This window comes from Tasmannia lanceolata, unplaced genomic scaffold, assembly GCF_043159265.1.
Source record: "Tasmannia lanceolata isolate RefF3 unplaced genomic scaffold, GAP_Taslan_0.1 ptg000007l, whole genome shotgun sequence".
In the NCBI taxonomy this organism is placed as follows: domain Eukaryota; kingdom Viridiplantae; phylum Streptophyta; class Magnoliopsida; order Canellales; family Winteraceae; genus Tasmannia; species Tasmannia lanceolata.
Window position 1 is genome coordinate 12,074,677 of NW_027518684.1, and position 20,876 is coordinate 12,095,552.

The window sequence follows — 20,876 nt, forward strand, 5'->3', positions numbered from 1 at the left end:
AAGGGGAAGGAAATGAAGGAAATGTTGGAATTACCCCCTGTCTAACATATGAGATAAACAACATACAACTGTTTTTTTTTTTTTTTTTTTTTGGGGGCAACTTTATTAAATCTCGTCAAAGAGTACATGCCCCAAAAGCAACAAAACTTGGGTGTGGAAATATCAAACAAGGGGTGTAGAAATATCAGACCATAGAATTGATATTGCCACACCCCCTGTTTCCCTTGATTTTAGTGCGTTGCACAGGAGGTTCCTGAGCTACGTTGCATAGCCAACCCGATAGGTCCAAAAGGTTCCCCAAAAAACCATTTCAATAATTCAATTGTTGTTTTTCCTTAACCCCTTCTTTGCCAAATTTGTCTGTTTCCCCCTTTGCCGACGGAATGAAGAGTTAAAAATGGGGATGAATTCTCTTGCAGTAGTCTTAAATTTCCAAGATAGTGCTTTGGTAATTTCCACGGTGAACTGAAGAGTGTGTTCGGCAACTATTCTTTTACGGGATTTTCCCCTTGTTTAGGGGTGGAGAATGACGAAACCCAAAAAAATCTCAAAAATCTTGTTCCGCTGCATGACCCGCTAAGGTCCGTTTCCAAAATTTGTCCTACTTTTTCGACTAAAAAATAGGATTCCTTGAAGCGATAAATAACCAGTTCTAAAGTTTTTCATCACTCCGTTTCCGCCCGATTCTTTAGGTGAGAATGAGAAGTGTTGCCCCTAGTCCACGCTTAAACGTAAACGTTAGAAGAGTCATCCTGCATTACAATCAAGAGGTGAGAGAGGTGGTCCACGAACCATCCTCACAAAAACAGAAAAACAGATCAAAACAAGTTTACATGTAGAAGTTATTGCTATTTTTAAAATCGAAAAGGAAACCCTTGTTAAATGGGCTACTAAAGGTAAAAGTATATACGAGATATGCATCTTAGCTAGGTTGCCAAAAACGACGTGAATCAATGGCCCAACCCGTGAACCAGCGACCTTGCTACACATGTAGTTTATGAGATTCGAGCCTAACACGATGAGTTGACACAATGAGTGTTCGTTTTTGTTTCTCTAATTATTATTTTTATTATTTTTTGGATTTGCTAGTGTCCATCGCAAAAGGCATTTTGCGGATGGGCTGTTGCATTTGAGCGCAGCCACAGAGGCGCACTTTTCTGTAGATTTTGTTTTCATTCGGCTGCTCTCACATGCAACAGCCCATACGCGAAATGCCTTTTGCGATGGTGTCTTCATTTTTTAAGTTTTGCTTTGAATATGCTAAGACGATATTTTTTCCATATGTTAAAAAAAAGTACAGTACGGCTGACTCCATAGGGTGATCCAAACGATCCACTTGATCATGGGCCCAAATATGATTTCCATAGGATGATCCTGGCGCACCTATCTATAGAGGAACTGTATGTTATGAAAATCTCTACACATAAGAGGGCTACGATCATCCTATAAAAAATCATAATTTTGAGCAAAACCTATATACATTGTGAGCCCCTGCCAAACCAAACAGGGCCTTGGTATCTCTTCTTTTTACTAAGGCCAAGTATGAATTGGGAATTTCTTTTCTTTTCACAATTTGGAGGGGAATGATATGATTATAAGTAATTTAGTGGGATATTATCATAAATTAGAGATCTAATTAGGGTTGGTTCAAGTTGTCATATTTTTAGTGTGGAAAAAAATAGTAACTTCTAGAAATATTTTTCTTTCCAAAATTTTCTAGAAAATTCCAGTAAATGAAAATGAGCATACGGCCTTGTTTGGATTGCAAGAAGAACATCTCTGACGGAAAAAAATTTCTTGGAATTATTTTCATTGCACAATTTTGCTTCCATAATATAATTATGGTTAATCTAAAGTGATATTTTCATAAATTGAAGGTGTCTCTAAGTAAACAAATGATTAGATAAAACACCCACTGATTGACCCCGACTATGACATATTGATATTGGTATGATTTGGACTATATATATTGCCATAGAGATGACATTACCTGAAAATTGCATCCTACCTGTTTTGGATTGAATGAATTTTCTAGAAAAGTACGGAAAAGAAATTTTTTTCTTTTTTTTTTAAATGGCAAGATTAATAAGATAAAAACGGGAGCCCGAGATGAGCCACCCCAAGAATACAAGATATAAAATCAAAAGAAGGAGAAAAATATACAGATGTGCACTAAAATCCTCAAGGCGGCAGATAATCAAACCACTATAGCAATTTGGCAGAAACCCCCCGCCGAGCAAGCAAATCTGCCTTCTCATTAGCCGACCTTCTGACATGATTGAATACAATAGATGATCCCATGATTAAATCCTGTATTTCATCAAAAATGGCCAGGAATCTCCAAAGAGGAGCCACCCCTCCCTTAAGCCACTGATTTTTTCCCTAGAATTTCGTACTTTTCCATTATTTGATTATACATGAAAAATGTAAATTGAATCACTACAATTTAGGTTTTATTTATAAAGAACTTGAAGATACTCCACTAAAGATGCCATAACCATACTCTCTCTCTCTCTCTCTCTCTCTCTCTCTCTCTCTCTCTCTCTCTTCTAAATATAAGTTTTTAATTTTTTTTTACAGGGGAACTTTGGCGGGTAATTTGTATGTCTGGAGCCTGTCTATGACCTCAGCCACCTTTGTTTCTGCTATGTTAAACTTTGTTCCAGCCATCACATTCATAATGGCTGTTTTAGTTGGGTGAGTATTTTAATTTTCGAACTCGCAACATTCCCAGACAAATTGGTGTGAAAATCAATTATATGTTACTATTTTTGGAGGCTAGAGAGGTTGGGTATTCAAACCGTGTATGGTAAAACTAAGGTTATAGGGACACTAATCAGCGTTGGTGGTGCAATGCTGATGACACTCTACAAAGGTGTGGAGAATACTAACCTTGTGGGCCACCACCAACAAAAGTCCGGTCCACAAGGGTCTGGAAATCATGTCATGGCCGGGTTCATTGATGGCTGTTGCGAGTTGTTTCTCCTTTGGAATATGGTATATTATTCAGGTAAATTTACCACAATATTTGTTCTACCAAGTCAATTTACTAAAACTAATCTCACTAATCAACTTTTTTTCCCCTGCAGACTAAGATGACCCAGACATGCCCTTGTCATTACTCAAGCGCAACACTAATGTGTTTGATGGCATCGATACAATCTGCAATTTTTGCGCTTTGCACCGAGAGGTATTGGACCCAGTGGAAGCTTGGATGGAACATTCGACTTCTCACCACATTTTATTCGGTATTGTTTCTCTCTATCTTGGTCATTCACCATCATATTATTGTGAAATGATATCACCACTACCATATTTTGATGATCGCATTCCTCACTTTTTTAAAAAGGGGTTGGGATCAACATTTGGAAATGATTTTTGTTGCACAACTTATTTAGGCTGTGGCCATCTAATGGACGGTTTGGATCATCCTATAGTGCGGGCCATACTGTACTTTTTAATAATGTGAGGAATGCAATCATCAAAATACAGTAGTGATATCATTTCCATATCTTTTCCTTTTGTTTCGAGAATTAATGAAGTGATTTTCGGCTGAGATCTCAACAATTGTCATTTTCCTTTTCTTGATTTTCGGGAGAATGCTAAATAACGACTAAATTCCAGAATTTTGGGGATTTTCCTTCGGTCGAAATTTTGTAACGTTTCGAGTTACCACGATTTCGGTTTTATTCTCCACGAAACCCAAAATTTCAAATTTCGGTCGAAATTTAAAACCTTGATATAGACCTTGTGTCACCAACCAGCATAATTAAACGGAATAAAATAAAATCCACGTGTTTGCTTTTCTTGGTGGAATCCTAAATTGGACTTATGGATTAACTACTTTGATTCATCCAATCAAAACGCATTAAGTTTAAAGCGGTGGTGGTCCGCAAGATCAACGGACCCGATCACCATATAGCTGCACCTGTACGAAAGGCCTGTTGTAATTATCGCGTCAATGAGTGGCGATTGGATCCAATTACGAGATAATTTGGAACCCGATTAACTTGGGCATCCGGCCCATTGAAACTTCAATCCACGGCCATGTAGCCTGTTCTGGATAAGATTCCACGTGTAGAGGAATGAGGATGCTCGTGTCTTAACTTTTTCACAAGTTACCTAAACACCCCTGTTTTGGAATTATTAACTACTTTCTGGCCAAAGTCACACTCACGAAACCGAGGTCTTATCTACACTCTCGTGAGGGCATTTCAGTCAGAGAAATTTATTAGTAATGGCCCATCGATGGCGGCGTTCAATGGTCAAACTACCACCACTTTATATAGAGTCGGTACAGGGGTATTTCTGTAGTTTAGTAGCTATTTCAGGGTATTTGGTTAGATGGTGCTCTATTAAAAAGAGTAAAGAAGGGGCCGAGAAGCAGAGAGAGAGTGAGAGAGAGATGAAGAAGATAGCAGCGTTGGTGTTCCTTTATTTTGTGATAGCGGGTCAGATGGGCTGGGTCGAGTCCGGCCCGGAGGACTGCCTAGACGCTTGCAGCACTGGTTGCGTCCAAAGAGACCGTAAATTGAAAATCTCTAGTTCCGGAATATTTGATTTTCAGATGTTTGTTTCACTGACTCTGTTTTTTGTTTTGTTTTCGGGTGTTAACAGAGCGACTCCAGGCTCGATGCGAAGGCAAGTGCAGTATAAGATGCAGCCCAGGTAAATCTACTCAATTATTATAGATATCCATATGATTAATCCTAGCCCTCCGATCGATCTATCTATCGTAGTTTCCAGTATTTTTTCAAAAAAATTATAGTACGGCCCACTTCTTAGGATGATCCAAACCGTTCATCTGTTGGGCCACAATGTAAATAAGTTGTGCCTCAAAAATCATTTCCTTACGATAATCCTAACCCTCCGATCTTCTGTAGATCATAGGGTTAGGATCTAATATGACTATTGAATCAACTTAATTTGATTAGTGAGGTGTTGTGTAGGTGTTGCTGCTGAGGCAGGTCGAGGATAGAGGCGCGGAGCAGTATGAAGATCGACGGTGGAACTTACTTGGCTTTTATGGTGTATAATAAAAGTGAAAAACCTACTTCACAATAAAATCTTCTCCTTTTTTGTGATGTCTTAATTTTGGAGTTACAGTAATGGAATAGTGATGACCCCCCTCCCCCCTTCTCCCCCACTAAAAAATAAAAATAAATGTATATATAAACATTTGCAAGTGCGCCCTTCAGTTTAGCATTTCTCTGTTTATTCATACACACAATATTTGCATTCAAATATCCTATTAATACCAAAACCGTGCATGAGAGAAAAGGACCAACTAGTTTGGGAGAAAGGCTTTTTTGAGTTGAGTTAATGCCAAACCCGCGAGAGAAGGGATGAGAGAGTGATAAAACACTTTAGATACTCATCGTGAGAGAAAGGTTGAGAGTGAGGGTTTGTTTTTTTTATTCACAATCAGTGAATTTGCCCTCCGAGAATGACTCCCCGAAGAATTTGTAGCAGGAGAAATTAGACAATCTGGTTTGGAGGGCAGCTTCGCCAGCTTTCGTTGCATGGATAAAGGAAGACGAACATATCATTTTTTGGGATTGAGCCTCTAGCTCATGGCAATAAAGGAAGACGAACATATCATTTCCATTTTTTATCATTTATATAGCTTCTAATTTTAGATTGCTGTAAATTCATGTACTGTTTGTTTCTACTCTATCATCCAACCTGTTGACATGACCTTACATGCTTATATTTGCAATAAGTCTGACTGTGAGTTGCTGCTCTGTGATTTTTCTGGGTCACCCAAAGGAAAGTGATGACTGCCCATAAAAAAACAAGGGGAATTCATATATTCACCCCCTTTTATTCCCTCGGCCACCCATTTCTACTGTATTTATGACTACTCTTTTACACTAGAGGGGGACTGTCCCAAGTAAGTTAAAGGGGCAACTATATCATTTGCCTCCAATAAATAAAGATATTTCACTTCAAATGAAGCAATTTCCCTTTCAGTTGAACTGGTCAGGCTTCTCACATACAACAAAATACTTCTCATCTATGGGCCCCACCGTGTAATTACCAATCCCACGGCCTCAATTTTGTTAGATCATTGGATTCGTCTAGAAAATATTTTGGGTAATGTTTGAACATTTTGAGGAAAAGACAAGCTATTAAATGGGAGTGAAAATGTAGACATTGTTAGGAAATGACAAACATAGGGGTTGGAATGCTGGAAAAGTGGGTCGAATTATCATTTTCCTCATTAAATACATGACATGCATGCGTTTTCTGTTTCCTTCCTTTTCTATTTTTTAGGGTTATTATTTGTTTCATGAAATTATGAGTTTTTTCTATTTTTTTTTTTGTTGGTGACACTCGCACGGGCAGTTATTTTGGGTGCAGATATATAATGGGATTTTATGTTTTTTAAAAAAGATTTAGTTACATTAAAATTGAGTGATATATCCGCCCCTTTTAATTACTAGGGACACCTAGCAGCAGTGTATCGCCGATGTACTTCACATCAAAAGGATTCAATGGGGCTGATTGCCACGGACATTGCTGCTGGGTGTCCTAAGTAATAAAAATGGGCGGATATAAAAAAATGAGTAAAGATTTTGGGTGTTTTTAAAAACTTGGGGCTTCTTTGGATTCCACCAAAATTGTCCTTATTTTAATTTAATCGTATTGGTAAATGGGACATTAAGGCCTATTTGGAAGCACTTAACTATATCATTTCTAAGACTAATATAATTGCCAATTACAAATAAAGATATTTATGCTACTTCACAATAAAATCTGGGCGATGATATTGTCACCCCCCCTGCGTACGCATTCGCCCCCCTTATTAATGCTTTTTGACGTCAAATCAAGCCAAAAGGGGAGCGAATGCGTAATTTAGGGGGGGTGACAATATCATCGCCCTAAAATCTTCTCCTTTTTTGTGATGTCTTAATTTTGGAGTTACAGTAATGGAATAGTGATGACCCCCCTCCCCCCTTCTCCCCCACTAAAAAAATAAAATAAATGTATATGTTAGATCTAAAATTGGTAACAGGTTATGGTAGGGCCGGAAGGGCTGATCTGGCAGGCCACGGCTGAAGGGCTAATGGAGTCCTGCGCTGCACAAGCACAGACAAGGATACAAAGGGTCAGAAGACCAACCCGGAGTGGTGCTCCGGACGGACGCTTCGACACTCAAGTCAGTATGAGCAGGAGTGCAGAGCAATGTCAGAGCAGAAAGCTTAGGGTTTTTGATCTCAGATCCCTCACCTTAGCACAAATGAGGGCTATTTATAGTGTGATCCTGAGCCACCTGTCCAGGACAGGTGGTAGCCCCGGTATGGACCAGGTCTCATACCTAGGAGGGGCAGATGGAAGTCCCTGATTGGTCCAGGTGTCACACCTAGCAGGGACAGGTGCAGTGGTCCCTGTGAGGGCCACGTGTCAACAGCCGATTGGTTGCAGATTTTGGACCCCATCAGTTGCCCCCTGGTTCTCCGAGTCGTGGTAGCGGCTAGGGGAAGCAAAAAGAGGGTTAAAACAGCATCTGGCCGGCCTTAAGGCCTCTGGGCAGCTGAGGCCGGCCTCACACTGGGCCAGAAGAGTCCGCGGCCGGACAGGGGCCTCCGGGTGGCCTGGTCGGGCCTTGGAGCATGGCCTGAAGGAGCACGGCCGGACAGGAGTCTGTGGGCGACCCAGTCTGGCCAAAATTTGGACCAGGAGTTTGGCCGGCCAAACCCCTGGACGTCTTGGCCGGGCAGATCTCATGGGTGTCGCAGCAGGTCGAGCAGACCTGTTTCTGGGCGCCAAGCGATTGCGCCATATCCTGCCCGACTTAGACGCTGGATGGCCGGGCCGGGCAGGTCTTTCGTCGTTTAGCGAACGCGTCATATCCTGTCCGGCTAAGCCTTCTGGGCGGCTTGGCACAGAATATAAACATTTGCAAGTGCGCCCTTCAGATTAGCAGAGACAATATTTGCATTCAAATATCCTATTACTCAATTATAATTTATCATTAATGTGTATATATTTAACTTAATATAAACTGATTTATTATCAATTTAAGCTGTTCAATTATTCCAATATACAGTTTTGTCTCCAAGTTTAACTAGGAGTGTGCTTGGTTAGTGGGATCAAAATCTAGATATTAATACCAAAACCGACACCAACTAGTTTGGGAGAAAGGCTTTTTTGAGTTGAGTTAATGCCAAACCCGCGAGAGAAGGGATGAGAGAGTGATAAAACACTTTAGATACTCATCGTGAGAGAAAGGTTGAGAGTGAGGGTTTGTTTTTTTTATTCACAATCAGTGAATTTGCCCTCCGAGAATGACTCCCCGAAGAATTTGTAGCAGGAGAAATTAGACAATCTGATTCAATCTGGTTTGGAGGGCAGCTTCGCCAGCTTTCGTTGCTGGCCTAACTATTACTTTTTACATTTTTTCAATTCTATTGTGAATGCATTTTTTATGAAGTGGATCCAATGGGGGGCGCCCTTCAGTTTAGCATTTCTCTGTTTATTATCATATAGACAATATGTTTGCATTCAAATATCCTAATGCTCAATTTAACTTCTACTCCAAATTTCTTTACACTACCTAAATTTTCTAAAATTTCTGATTTTCTTACACGCAAAAAACAATAACTTATAATTTGAACCAACCCTATGAATTTTTTAACAGTGGGGGCTTCATTTGAGTATAACATCTCGTCTTTTTACTAAGGCCATGTTTAGAATTTGGATTGCAAGAAAAACATATATGATGGAAAACTTTTTCTTGGGAAAATTCTATTATATAATGGGAAATGTTATCAGCACTGCTGTATTTTGATGAGGGCACTCCTCACTTTATTAAAAGTATGCCATGGCGCGCACCGTAGGATGATCCAGACTGTCCTCTTCAGATGGGCCAAAGCCTAAATAGGTGAATGCTGAAGTGGGTCCAACGGGGCATCATAGTGGCTGGGTATTTTGCCAGGGCGTCATTCAGTTTAGCATTCCCCTAATTAAGTTGAGAGGAATGCTAAACTGAAGATCGGCCTTGCAAAAACTCGGACGCAACGGCGCCACATTGGATCCACATCGATCACCCAACTACATTTATATCTTTACTTTTACATTTTTCATTGCAGAAAAAATGCGATCCACATCAACCATCTGGGCGCGTTTTGCTGCTTGGTTTTAGCATCTATAGCCACTATTTTGGCTTAAAATAGTGGGTTTTAAAGTTACAAACTGCTTTATTTGTAGATTAGAATGTATGAAACGAAATGTTGTAATGAGTATAAAAAAGGAGAAAAAGGGGTGCTCGGGAGAAACTAATTTATGTCATGGTATCAATCTTTCCCCATAGGCTCAGTTTTTTTTTTTTCTTTTTTCCCCCAAACAAAGAGGCTAAGAAAAGCCATTTATCAAGGAAAAAATTTCACGATTTGATTGCCAAACTTGCCCTAAACCTATGAAACTTGTTTTGAGCTCAATTATTACACTCAAAACTGTGTTCAATTTTGAGTCCAATAATTGTTTTTGAGCTCACAATCGGTTGGCATAATCTTAGACGAACAGGGCCTAAGGATTCATGCTCATGGCTCCACATCTTCGAATCCGAATAAACTCCAACAACTCCCTCTTCCACTTCATACTCTGACGAACAAGTGACATACTGATTTTCTTCTAAAATTCCTATAGTTTTGATAAGATCACCCTCTTAATGTATTTCATTCTTTTCCTTCCTTTCCTAATATTTTTAATACTATGCACCTCTATCTCACTATGTGTCTGGAAGCCAGGATGTAGACAGAAAAGAAAAGATTATAAATGTAAACTTATATATCAGCGTAAAACAAGAGCAGTCCCCTCTTCAAAAGATGTAGACAGAAAAGAAAAGATTATTAGTAGAAATCGTGCATGGTAAAACATTAATGGCCATGGAAATGCTAAAAATTCAGTAGGGAAGCTATCATGCTCTTTCATTCGTCTATACTCCCTTTAGTCCCATCATCTGCTACTTTGGCATTCATTTGTTCCTTGCTCTTTCCCCACAAAACACTATAGAGGCCTGCAACCATCAAAGCTCCACCTAAAACACTGCAATAATAATATTGAAAAGACATAGTTAATCCTGCATTTTTAGCTAAGATGTTAATTTAACCAACTAAATTTCATTAGGCATGTAAAGATCTAAATTACCTTCCAAGAGTAATCACTTCTCCTAAGAAAAGCATGGAGCAAATGATCGTAATAGCCAGTGACAATGGAGTGAACATCGCTAAGAAAACTGGGCCCATCTTTTCAATGACCCATGCCTGTAAATAGAACGTTATGCCGGTGACAACGATCCCCTGCCATCAATCATTACATTAATGTCCCACTTCTTCCTTGTTTATGTGATAGGTTTTGTTAAGAGAAGCTAAACTGTTGATTTTGTAGTCATTTATCTTTCTGTATTGTAGTTGTTTCCACCGAAATTAATATAATTTTTAAACTAAAGTCACATTGGAAGCCATTAACTAAAAATTAAATATAGAACTACTATAATCATTATTTGCATGGGCGAACGATAAATTTTCGCTCTTTCGTCTCTCTTGGTCCTCTTTTACCGACTGCAATTCACACCCAATATAAAAAGTCTTAGGAGAAAATTAGGCTGAGAGGAGGGGGCGATGATGGTGAGGCCTGTTGTCCCACTAAGCGAGCTGTGAGACAGATAAGCTGAGGTGTCCTGGTGTTGGAGATGTTGGAAGTGTGGACACTAAGTACAGCAAGCTGTCATGGCAGAGATTCTGTGAATGAGATGAATGCTAGATCAGGGTCTTCTTTGCCCAAGAATGCCGGATGTGAGGTGAACCCAGTTCACGGAGCGAAATGAACTTCCTCATACTACTAGCCACCCAAATCATCCATAAATCTGCTTGAGTAAATCAACTCTTTCGGTATTCTTCAGTATTGTCTGGATCTGCGGCCAAGCTGTGTATACGGCAAGGATGAAGCTCGGCAGGTGAGACTGTTCCCATACAAGAGTAATGACTTGAACTGACGCAGGAGCGTGAGCAACAACACCAAGTTGGAGAACACACAAAGAGCAACTAAAATAATTTTGTGGGAGTTTGAAAACACATGCCACGGTTTGGAGAAAAAATCCAATATAACACGTGAAAAGAGCCAAGCTCCTTCTCCCACATGAAAGAGCCAATGCTCTCTTCACAAGTGATATCCCAAAACTAAACTCTATTCAATCTCTCTTTCTTTCCTCATGCCATTACATAATATACAGAGTCAAAACTCAAGAATAGCAACCCTAAATATTTGCCTAACCATTATTGTAAATTTTCTAACTAAAGCAACATCCGTAAAAAGTAGAAACATGACTAAAACATTCCTAAAATAGTAATCCTGTAATCTACCTATACCATATCCGTAAAATGCCTATAACTTAGCCAAATCAAATCCAAATAGCGTAATCTTAGGTTCTTTAGATAGGTAATCGAAAAATCTTTTTAAAAATACCAAAATCAAGCTAAATAGACAAGTTTTGACGCACACAAAAAATACTACAAATAAAATGACGAGAATAGGAAATAAAAAATAAAAGATTTGATCCACGCCGCACGTTCTGTATGGTGGAGGCTAAGATTTGAATAGTGAAAAAAAAGGCGACAATGATGATTGGGAGGATATAGTTAAAACGAGAGGATGGTGAAGAAAACCTCTTTAGGAGAGAGAGAGAGAGAGAGAGAGAGAGAGAGAGAGAGAGAGAGAGAGAGAGAGAGAGAGAGAGAGAGAGAGCAGTTGCCTGGAATAAAGGGGTGGTCTAGGTATTGCTAGCTTAGATATATAACTTCCTACATTAAAGATGATGAAATCTTGATGCGTGTGAGGTGAAAGAAATGATTCTAAAGAGAAAGATCGCGGAGAACATGAACTCATGTATTGTTATATCCCTTTTAATGCTAAAGGAGGATGAAAGTTGGCACATGTACATCGACAGTAGGGCTATAATTAAATTAAATGATTGAGAAATACATATTTTCTATACCTTGGCTAGGCGATATGTTATATGGTTGTAACATGTTCTCTAAAATAGATTATATGAGCAGGTATCACCAAATCAAGATTAGAGCAGGATATGAGTGAAAAATAATCATTAAGTCTAAAAAAGTAAACAAGGGTTATATGAGTGACTAGTGATGTCATGTGTGCTTTAACATCACGAGTAAATTTACGAAGGTGATGAATCAAGTTATCAAATCCTCATTGGTCGATGCATAATGGCATACTTTGACAGAATATTTATTTATAGTCTTAGCAAGGAAAATGTTAGTCACATGAGAGAGGTGCTTACCGTGTTGAAGACCCCAATTACCTTTCACAGTGAGAAGTTGAGTGATGCTTGTTAGTTGGCAAACATTTCAATAGACAATGCTAAAATCACTATGGGGTTCACAGATAATTTTTTCTTCACAATGACCATCTTTAAAATTTATTCCCAATTAATTAGAGTAACATGAATAAGATGTATGCTAGATGGATTTCAAATGGCCTCCTAAGACCAGTATTCACACCTTTTTATTCATCTTAGACCTCTAGCATTGTCTATTGATGCGTTTGAGATACAGAAAAGGAGTGAAAATATCAAAACAACAACGGTGGAGGAATAGGCTTCTTAAGATAAATTCAAAATAGGTTTAATATAGCGACTTACGCAATATGCGATAGCAAGAAGACCAATGTCGAAATTGAGCTTCCATTGAGCAAGGTTGGGCTCAAAGGCGATGGCCACAATAAATGACTGAACGGTGCTTAGAAAGCACTGGATTGTGGTGAAGAGAAGCTTCGAAGGACAGTCTTTCAAAACTTGACCCTGTATAAAAAAAATTAACACAACCTATTCATTAAACTTGGCTCTTGTACTAGAAAGAAAATAAAAAGTAGTACATTCATATCATAAAATGTCGTATAGTGCCGGTTCCAATGCTGTCAAAATTCTTCCTTATTGGAAAATAAAATTAGGGAAGATTCGCCCCTTTTTTTACGTGGGACAGCCCACTCTACTGTATTCATGACGACTATTTTAACCATGGGGGGCTGTCCCAAGTAAAAAATGGGTGAATATATCATTTCCCTCAAAATTATTTAAAGTTAGCTTTGTTTGCAAATGGGATCTACCTCTTCGAAAGTAATTAACCATTTCAATGAGATTGACTAGCAAGATGATCCTGTCTTCATGGACGAAAATCATCTGATGAGCCTAAGATCAAGGGTAATAGGCCAGACTTATGGCCATGGACACGGTCGCAATAAATGTAGCTAAGGTAATACAATAAACGGGCATCATTTGCGATAGTAATGCTAAGGTAATTTTAACTTTCTCTCACTACTATGAAATAGGTTCTTATAATATGCAAGTTGAATGTAGAGCATTGTTGGATGGCCATAGATATTGTAAAGCTATGGAGATCTGAAGAGTTTGGATTAGTCAAGTGTTAGTCAATGTCCCTGGGGGAAGGACAATATTCTGTGGCAATGCAAGAGATTGAGTTATTGGGAATGTGAATCCAATCATAACCCACGATTAGAGAGAAGGTAGTAACCAAGTGGCTAAATCGTTAGATAATTTTGCCTGCACTCTTCATTCTTGGAATCACTTCCTAGGGAATCTAGGGGAGCAAATGGTTGTGATGCTTTAGGCATAGGTAGCTTTTATAGGAAAATATGTTTATATTTTGGGAATTGCTAGCGTCCATCGCAAAAGGGTTTTCACGGCTGGTCTGTCGCACATCAGACCAGCCACCTCGTTAACGAAGACAACAGCTTTTGTCTCCATTCACGAGGTGGCTGGTCTGAAATGCAACAAACCAGCCGCGAAAAGCCTTTTGCGATGGAGCTTAGCAAATCCCTTATTTTTTATCTGGGTTTGGAGGTACGGTGAGGTGTCCCTCTCCTGTATTTTTTTTGTTCTTCTCAATAAAACTTAGGGTGCCGGACTAGGTTCCCGAGATAAATTCCAGGATATTAAAAAAGGGATTTGCTAAGGTCCATCGCAAAAGGCTTTTTGCGGCTGGTATGTCGCAACTCAGACCAGCCACCTCGTGAATGGAGACAACAGCTTTAGCAAATCCCATTAAAAAAATATGCAAATAATTTTTTATAGGTATCCAAAGAAGTGCTTAGTTTTACTTATCTATAATGGCAATTGATTGGGGTTCTTATAAATAGATAGTGATAATATAGAACCAAGTAACCAACAGTATATATTCATCAGGAATTCCACTACAAATTGGAGGGTTAGAATCATCTAATGGGTGTGGATCTTGCTCCATGACCCATCTATAACAACGGCTAGAAAATAAATGGTTTGGATCATTGAGCAAACAGGTAGCACTTGTACTTTCTCTTACTTATACTTATTATTGGAAAAAATATGTGCATCCACTTTATCTTACTGATGTTAATAAGTTAGAGATCGAATCCAAGTTGAGTTTTTAGTCTTTCGAGTGATGAAAATAAGTGATAGATTAAGATTAAAACGCACGTCTATTCTTGTCTGGAAAATGATATGGAGACCGAGAGTACAACCGCTGTGAGAGCCCAACAATGAGAAAGTCCCATGTGTACAAAATAATTACCTAGGGGATGGATTATGCCACTTGTAATAGTACGGCGAGAACCTATTTGTTCGGTTCCCTTTTCAGTCGTACTCTGCGTCTCGGTAGCATTTGTTCTGTTGTACCCTATATGTGGAAGACTATACTATGACTAGATGAAGCGTGCCTTTTTAAAAACCTAGCTGTCCGGTTAGATCCACATCGCTCAACAACATTGTAAAAAGCAAATTTAGAGGAGGGATTTTGTGCAAAAGAAGTCTTCTACGAGGCTTTATTTGCAAAAGGAGTCTTTTAGTTTGACAATTTGCAAATAGGGTCATCACATTTGAGTGAACTTTGCAAATCAGGTCATGCCATCAATTTGTGACCAAAATGTCCTTATACGAGAACTGACAAAAATTACATTATAAAAGGACCAAAATACCCATGTCGATGTTTTGAATAAAGGGTGTGGGAATATCATTTCCATATATTAGCATTTTTGGTCTATCCTATGCATGGGTGTTAAAAATTGGGCTCACGGCATCAAAACATGATATGTAAAATGGTGGACCCCACCTAGCACGTGGGCCTTAGTGGAGATCGTGGGACCTACCCCATCAAAATATGAAGCAAAATGGTGGGTCTCACCCAATGCATGTGTTTGAGTTGAGCTGGTGAGACCCACTCTGTCAAAACAAACTATTGAGCATCAAAGGGTATTTTGGTGTTTTTACAAGGTAATTTTTGTCTTTTTACATACAAGGACATTTTGGTCTTTTAAGGGCCCAAAGGCCCAAAACCAATCCACCGTGGTCACAATTCGATGGCACGGCCTCATTTGCAAAATTCACTCAAATTTGATGACTCTATATGCAAGCTGTCAAACTAGAAGATTATTTATGCAAATAAAGTAACGGAGAAGACTTCTTTTACAAAAAACGGCTTCGTTTGGTTGCAAGTAAAAAAAATTTCCATTGAATTTTTTCAGAAAAAGAGAGGAGACAAAAGAGGGGACAAGCATTTATTAGACAAGGGTGTCATTATGAGTGGGGAGAGAGAAGTGAGAGAAAGAGAGAGAGAGCACCATTCCCTAGAAAATTACATGGGAAACTTTCAAGGTAATACTGATGTTACCTCCCTTTTTCTTATTTTTTTACTAGCAACCAAACTAAAGGAATGATAAATGTCGTTGGGTGACGTGAATCCAATGGTGGTGCCATTCCAGCAGGTTTATTTTTGCAAGGGCACCCTTTAGTTTAGCACTCCTAACATTTCTCTGTGTCGTGTATCATTCAGATAATAAAATATTTTTTTATATGATTTTATATTTTCTGAAAATTAGTATATATTTTGTATTTTGAGATATTTTTGTATGTGGAATGACATCACCACTACCGTATTTTGATGATCGCACTCCTCATATTATTAAAAAAATAAAAAGTATGCTATGGCTCGCACTATAGGATGATCCAAACCGTCGATTAGATGGGCCACAGCCTAAATAGGTTGTGCCCCAAAAATCATTTCCATAGGTTGATCCTAACCCTCCGATCTATAGAGGGACTGAATATTAGAGGGTTGATCCTAACCCTCTTTAGATAGGAGGGTTAGGATCAACCTATGGAAATGATTTTGGGGCACAACCTATTTAGGCTGTGGCCCATCTAATGGACGGTTTGGATCATCCTATGGTGCGGGCCATACCGTACTTTTTAATAAAGTGAAGAGTGCTATCATCAAAATACGGTAGTGGTGATATCATTTCCCTTTTGTGTGTGTATCATTCTGATGCTATGATGTTTGGACCTTTGGGTTTATCTTTTTTTTTTTTTAATTTCATGCATTTGGTTGCATTTTTTTTTCTATTGAATATTAGAAATAGGATACCTGTAATACTGTCCACAAGCACCATAATATGTTGCCAGCAAGCAAGAGAAAGGATCCCACTAGCCAAGTCTCACTTGAATGGGTATGAACTTCATCGACGTGGCTGTTCTTACTTGCAATGGAATAATGATGGCTAAAAGAATTGAAATGAGGGCCCTTGTAGAAAGCATAAGTCATTGCTCCAGCCAAACAAGCAATTATACCCACAACCTTGGCTTTCCCAGACAGGCTCTTTAGCTTCACATCTTCCATCCTGTGATAAATTAATTTTAATACCAAACATAAACAAAAGAGTTGGAAGTGTAGTAATTTTTTGGAAAAGAAAAACAAAAGTAAAGAAAATGTAGTGATTGATTTTTAGGAAATAAACCGGCGGATAGGCCATCTTTTAGTGATTGTTTTCCTTGGCTTTCCCAGAAAATGTAGTGATTGTTTTATTTTCATATAAAAATTACTATTTAAATAAATAAAACTCTTAAATATGTTGTCTTAGTATTTAGAAAAATATATAAATGATGAGTTTTTATATGGCGTAAAGCCTTACAACAATATGGTAGGGGTACCACCCTTGATATTTGATCTGCTGTTGGATCAAATATCATGGTGGTACCTCCACAGTACAAAGGCCTTATTGTTGTAAGGCCTTACACCATATAATTTCTCGTAAATGATATCTAGAAGTATCACAGTTACCCCTAAAGTATTGGAATTCGATACATCTTCCACTCAAAAGAACCCATATAATATATAGTCTAGCTAATGTCACCTCTTCACAATAGTTGTGTTGGTTTGTAGCATCAGTACTCCTTGATTAAGGAGCCATTTTGTTGATAGTCTCCATCGCAGGATAAACTTTCATTCACATATTTCACAAATGATATATACATGTATTTTATTTTTATTATGTAAATTTATACTAAATATTTTAATGTAATAAATTTTATTTTCTTTTTGTAAACTGTCAAACTAAGAGACTGTTCTTGCAAATAAAGCAAAGCAGAAGACTTCTATTGCCAAACCCCCCTAAAATAATTGTGTTTGCTGATTATGATCAATTTTGGCTTTGGAGGCCCTAACAAAGCCTTTTCAAGTTCCGACTCCTTGTATTACTGATAAGTGATAACACTTAACACCCTTGATAATAATTAAAAGAAATAAAATCAGTGTTTTTAAGTAAAAACTCAGTTCATACCTCAATAAAACAGCCAAGAGGAATGTGGTGGCAGGAAGGGTATTTGTAGTTGCAGCTGCCAATGTTGATGAAGTGTAAATGAGACCGACACCGTAGAGATTCAAGCTGCATGTAATCCTACAATTTGGAAGATCCATGATCGAAAATCACAAGATTATGTTTAACTGGGATCGACACCTTAGAGATTCAAGCTACTCGTAATCCTACAATAAAAAAGACCCATGATCTAAAATCTCAATATTAAGGCCTTTTTAATTTGGAATTTGAGAATTGATTTTGAGTCCAAAACTGATTATAAATGCAATTTTGAGTCCTGATTATTTTTGGACTCAAAAGCAAATCTTAAAATCCAAAACGAAAATGGCCTAAGTGTAACCGAAACTGAAACAACACCGTAGTGATTCAGCCTAACCAAAATCCTATAATTTAAAATACCCATGATCTCAACCTCAAGATTTTCTAATTGTCATCCCTACCTAGAATATTTTTTAGAAACTATTCAAGTATAGCTTACCCGAATAGCGCAAGCATGAACATCTTTATGAAGACTACAAGGGAGAGCTGCAGAGCTTCTTTTCTACACGATCTCCAAACAGTATGAGCTTGTTAGGTCATAATAACACGACAACTGGATCATTGATTCATCCCTGGTGACCCTCCAAAACATAAAGAAAGAACCACAAGTTACTGTTTAATTTACCTTTTGAATAGAACGGCAACGGGCACTAAGACTACGGTCGCAGCCGCTTGTCTGTAGAAGATGAAAATGAAGTTGTTCAGACCATTGTTCAATGCGGCCTTGGAGAGAAGAAACATGCCTGCATAAATGGATTGTACAATAATGGCTACCAGATGGGGCTTCTTTCCATCCATCCAAATAGGCTTTCAATGTTTGGAGGACTATGGCATGAAAAATCCCAAAGTGCAATATGTTCAAATTTGATTGCTCGTATATCAAGGACAAGATAAAGCTAGCAGTGGTAGTGACATTCTCCAAACTTTAATTTATATATTTATAAAAAAAATCCACTCACTATGAGATTTGCTTTACATGTTGGCGTAATAAAATTTTATGCTCAATGATGAGGGGCGTTGTTAGAGTCATGGGTGCAAATGATTTTGATTAAATTATGGGTTTTTTAAGGGCCTTTAACCGGTATATTTGTAATTTTACATGCATGTACTATTTGTAAAGAAGATTATGATTCTTTGTTCTTTTCTCATGTGTTGATGGTCCCTTGCCTTTTGATATTGCCGAACAAACGAATCACTTACAGTTAATTAATATGGACTTAATTAGTGAAAGATGTCTTGAAGACAATCGGATCCACGGGTGGGTGCGAATCAAAGGACGAATATAAGAAAAAGGGGTTGACTGCGTGGAGAGATATCTTGAAATTAGCTTGCTCCTTTAATCTAAAGGTGAGGTTCAAGGTCTATGGTGGTGATAGAATTAAGTTTTGGAGTGATGTGTGGTGTGAAGAGGAGCAGTTAAGGATCTTGTTCCCTAGGCTGTATCAGGTGGCTGTTAACAAAGAAGCCTTAGTTTGTGAATGTTTTGATCGTAGTGGTGGTAAGTTGATATGGTGTCCTGCCTTTAGAAGAATCCTTTTTGAGTGGGAAAGTGAGGATGAATCTCGGTTGCGGCGGCTCCTTAATAAGTGCTATGTAAAACGTGGGGGTCAAGACAAAAGAATATGGATAGTGGAATCATCCGGCATTTTCTTTGTCAAATCTTTTTATAATGGTTTGATGCCTCCTTCTGTTCCTGCATTTTTAGCAAATGTATAGAATTTTCATTGCCCACCTCGGGTCAGTATCTTCGGTTGGGCCGTTTGTCGTCAAATGATACAAACCTTTAACTTCTTGAGAAACCGTGGGATGTTGCTAATTGATCACTGCCCTCTTTGTCTTAATGATGGGGAATCTGTGGATCATTTGTTCATGTACTGTTCTTTCACCAGGATCATATGGAGATGTATCTTTCTGAGGTTTTGAATCACTTGGGTCTTCCCTAGAACTATTCAGAATCTTTTGAGTATTTGGGGGTTTGTGCCATGGAAAAAGATAGGGAAATTATTGTGGAATGTGTGTTTGCTAGCTACGTGGTGGGTGGTTTGGAAGAAAAGAAACTCTAGGGTGTTTGAGGGTTTGGCCAAATCACCTTATTATTTGTACATGCGGATTATAGCATTGGTCATATCATGGGTTAGATGTCTTTCATCCTTTCTTTTTATATCGGCCTTTGATCTTTGGGAACATTGGAGGGAAGTGTGCTCTAGTACTGAGAGGAAAATTAACATAGTCCAAAGATGGAAGCCTCCGATGCTAGGAATGTTGAAAATCAACTTTGATGGTGCTTGTTTTGGAAACCCGGGTCCAGCGGGGGTGGGGGGTCTTTGCCGTGATGAGATACCTTGGGTTTTTTCTGGTCCTATTGGTGTGTGTGATTCTTCTGAGGCGGAAGTTAAAGAGGCTTATTTTGGGATCAAGAAGTTGAGTAGGGAAGTATTAGACCATATTATTGTTGAAAGGGATTCATTGAATGTCATTCGGTGGTTGAAGGATGGTGCAGTTCCTCCTTGGAGATTTTTGGTGTCATTTGATGAAATTGAGGATTTTGTTGCGGGTTCGGCTATTGTCTTTAATCACGTTTGGAGGTCAGCAAACGAAAAGGCGGATGTGTTAGCCAAGCAGGGAGTTGGGAGGGAAAGTATTCTCTGGTTCGATCATCTTCCCCCGTAAAATAATTTTGTTATTTTTGTTGTATCTTTTCTTCTTCTTCTCTGTTTCTTCTTTCTTGTTTTTGTTCTCTAGGTTGCCTCTTCTCGGGTGCTCCCTTGTCATTTTATTCTAATAAATACAAATCGCTATTTCAAAAAAAAAAACAGTCGGATCCAATGTAAGATTTCAAAGTTATCTTAATTGAGCATTATTGGGGAAATGAGCTTAAGGGAGGCCTACAGAATAAATTTGCTCTGAGTTATATAGGCTAAATGTCATATATGCATGCCTTGAATTCTAAACTATGTATAGTTCTACGGCCCTTGTGCATACAGTATGGGCTCTTGAAGGGCATTTACGACGCATTGATAAAAAATCTTATAGTTTCTATGTTTGGATGAAACTCTTGTATTGATATTATTATTGAGATTTTATAAAAGGGTTTGCTTGTCGATTGTACCCTGCTAGTTTGTAATCTTCACAATTAGTGTAAACTATTTCATCCCCTTCCCACTTACACATAA

The 20,876-nt window shown here is 38.5% G+C and overlaps 3 protein-coding genes and 1 long non-coding RNA gene across 6 annotated transcripts; 3 read left to right on the top strand and 1 right to left on the bottom strand.

Moving 5' to 3' along the window:
- Window positions 1-397: 397 nt before the first annotated feature.
- Window positions 398-3,299, top strand: LOC143880578 (WAT1-related protein At5g64700-like). Its single transcript, XM_077383570.1, has 5 exons — window positions 398-448; window positions 2,561-2,697; window positions 2,778-2,877; window positions 2,918-3,010; window positions 3,090-3,299. Exons 1-5 carry the CDS (start codon window positions 398-400, stop codon window positions 3,297-3,299), a joined length of 591 nt encoding a protein of 196 aa, XP_077239685.1.
- A 1,066-nt stretch (window positions 3,300-4,365) lies between these two features.
- Window positions 4,366-5,185, top strand: LOC143880982 (uncharacterized). The gene is made up of 3 exons (XR_013251827.1): window positions 4,366-4,526; window positions 4,618-4,668; window positions 4,950-5,185. It is a non-coding gene; the product is annotated as an uncharacterized LOC143880982 (long non-coding RNA).
- Window positions 5,186-9,756: 4,571 nt separating this feature from the next.
- LOC143881912 (WAT1-related protein At5g64700-like) lies at window positions 9,757-18,594 on the bottom strand. 3 transcript variants are annotated; one of them, XM_077385254.1, is made up of 7 exons: window positions 18,329-18,594; window positions 18,143-18,214; window positions 17,629-17,745; window positions 16,437-16,689; window positions 12,665-12,823; window positions 10,153-10,304; window positions 9,757-10,021 (listed from the first exon to the last, which is right to left on the bottom strand). In XM_077385254.1, exons 1-7 carry the CDS (start codon window positions 18,499-18,501, stop codon window positions 10,012-10,014), a joined length of 936 nt encoding a protein of 311 aa, XP_077241369.1. In that variant the 5' UTR covers window positions 18,502-18,594; the 3' UTR covers window positions 9,757-10,011. The 3 variants fall into 3 exon arrangements, with proteins under 3 accessions (XP_077241369.1, XP_077241367.1, XP_077241368.1); XM_077385252.1 differs by having other exon boundaries at window positions 9,757-10,050; window positions 18,329-18,591; XM_077385253.1 differs by having other exon boundaries at window positions 9,757-10,050; window positions 18,143-18,205; window positions 18,329-18,588.
- A 1,212-nt stretch (window positions 18,595-19,806) lies between these two features.
- LOC143880579 (uncharacterized) lies at window positions 19,807-20,373 on the top strand. The gene has a single exon (XM_077383571.1). The coding sequence runs from the start codon at window positions 19,807-19,809 to the stop codon at window positions 20,371-20,373; it is 567 nt and encodes a 188-aa protein (XP_077239686.1).
- The last annotated feature ends 503 nt before the right edge of the window (window positions 20,374-20,876 follow it).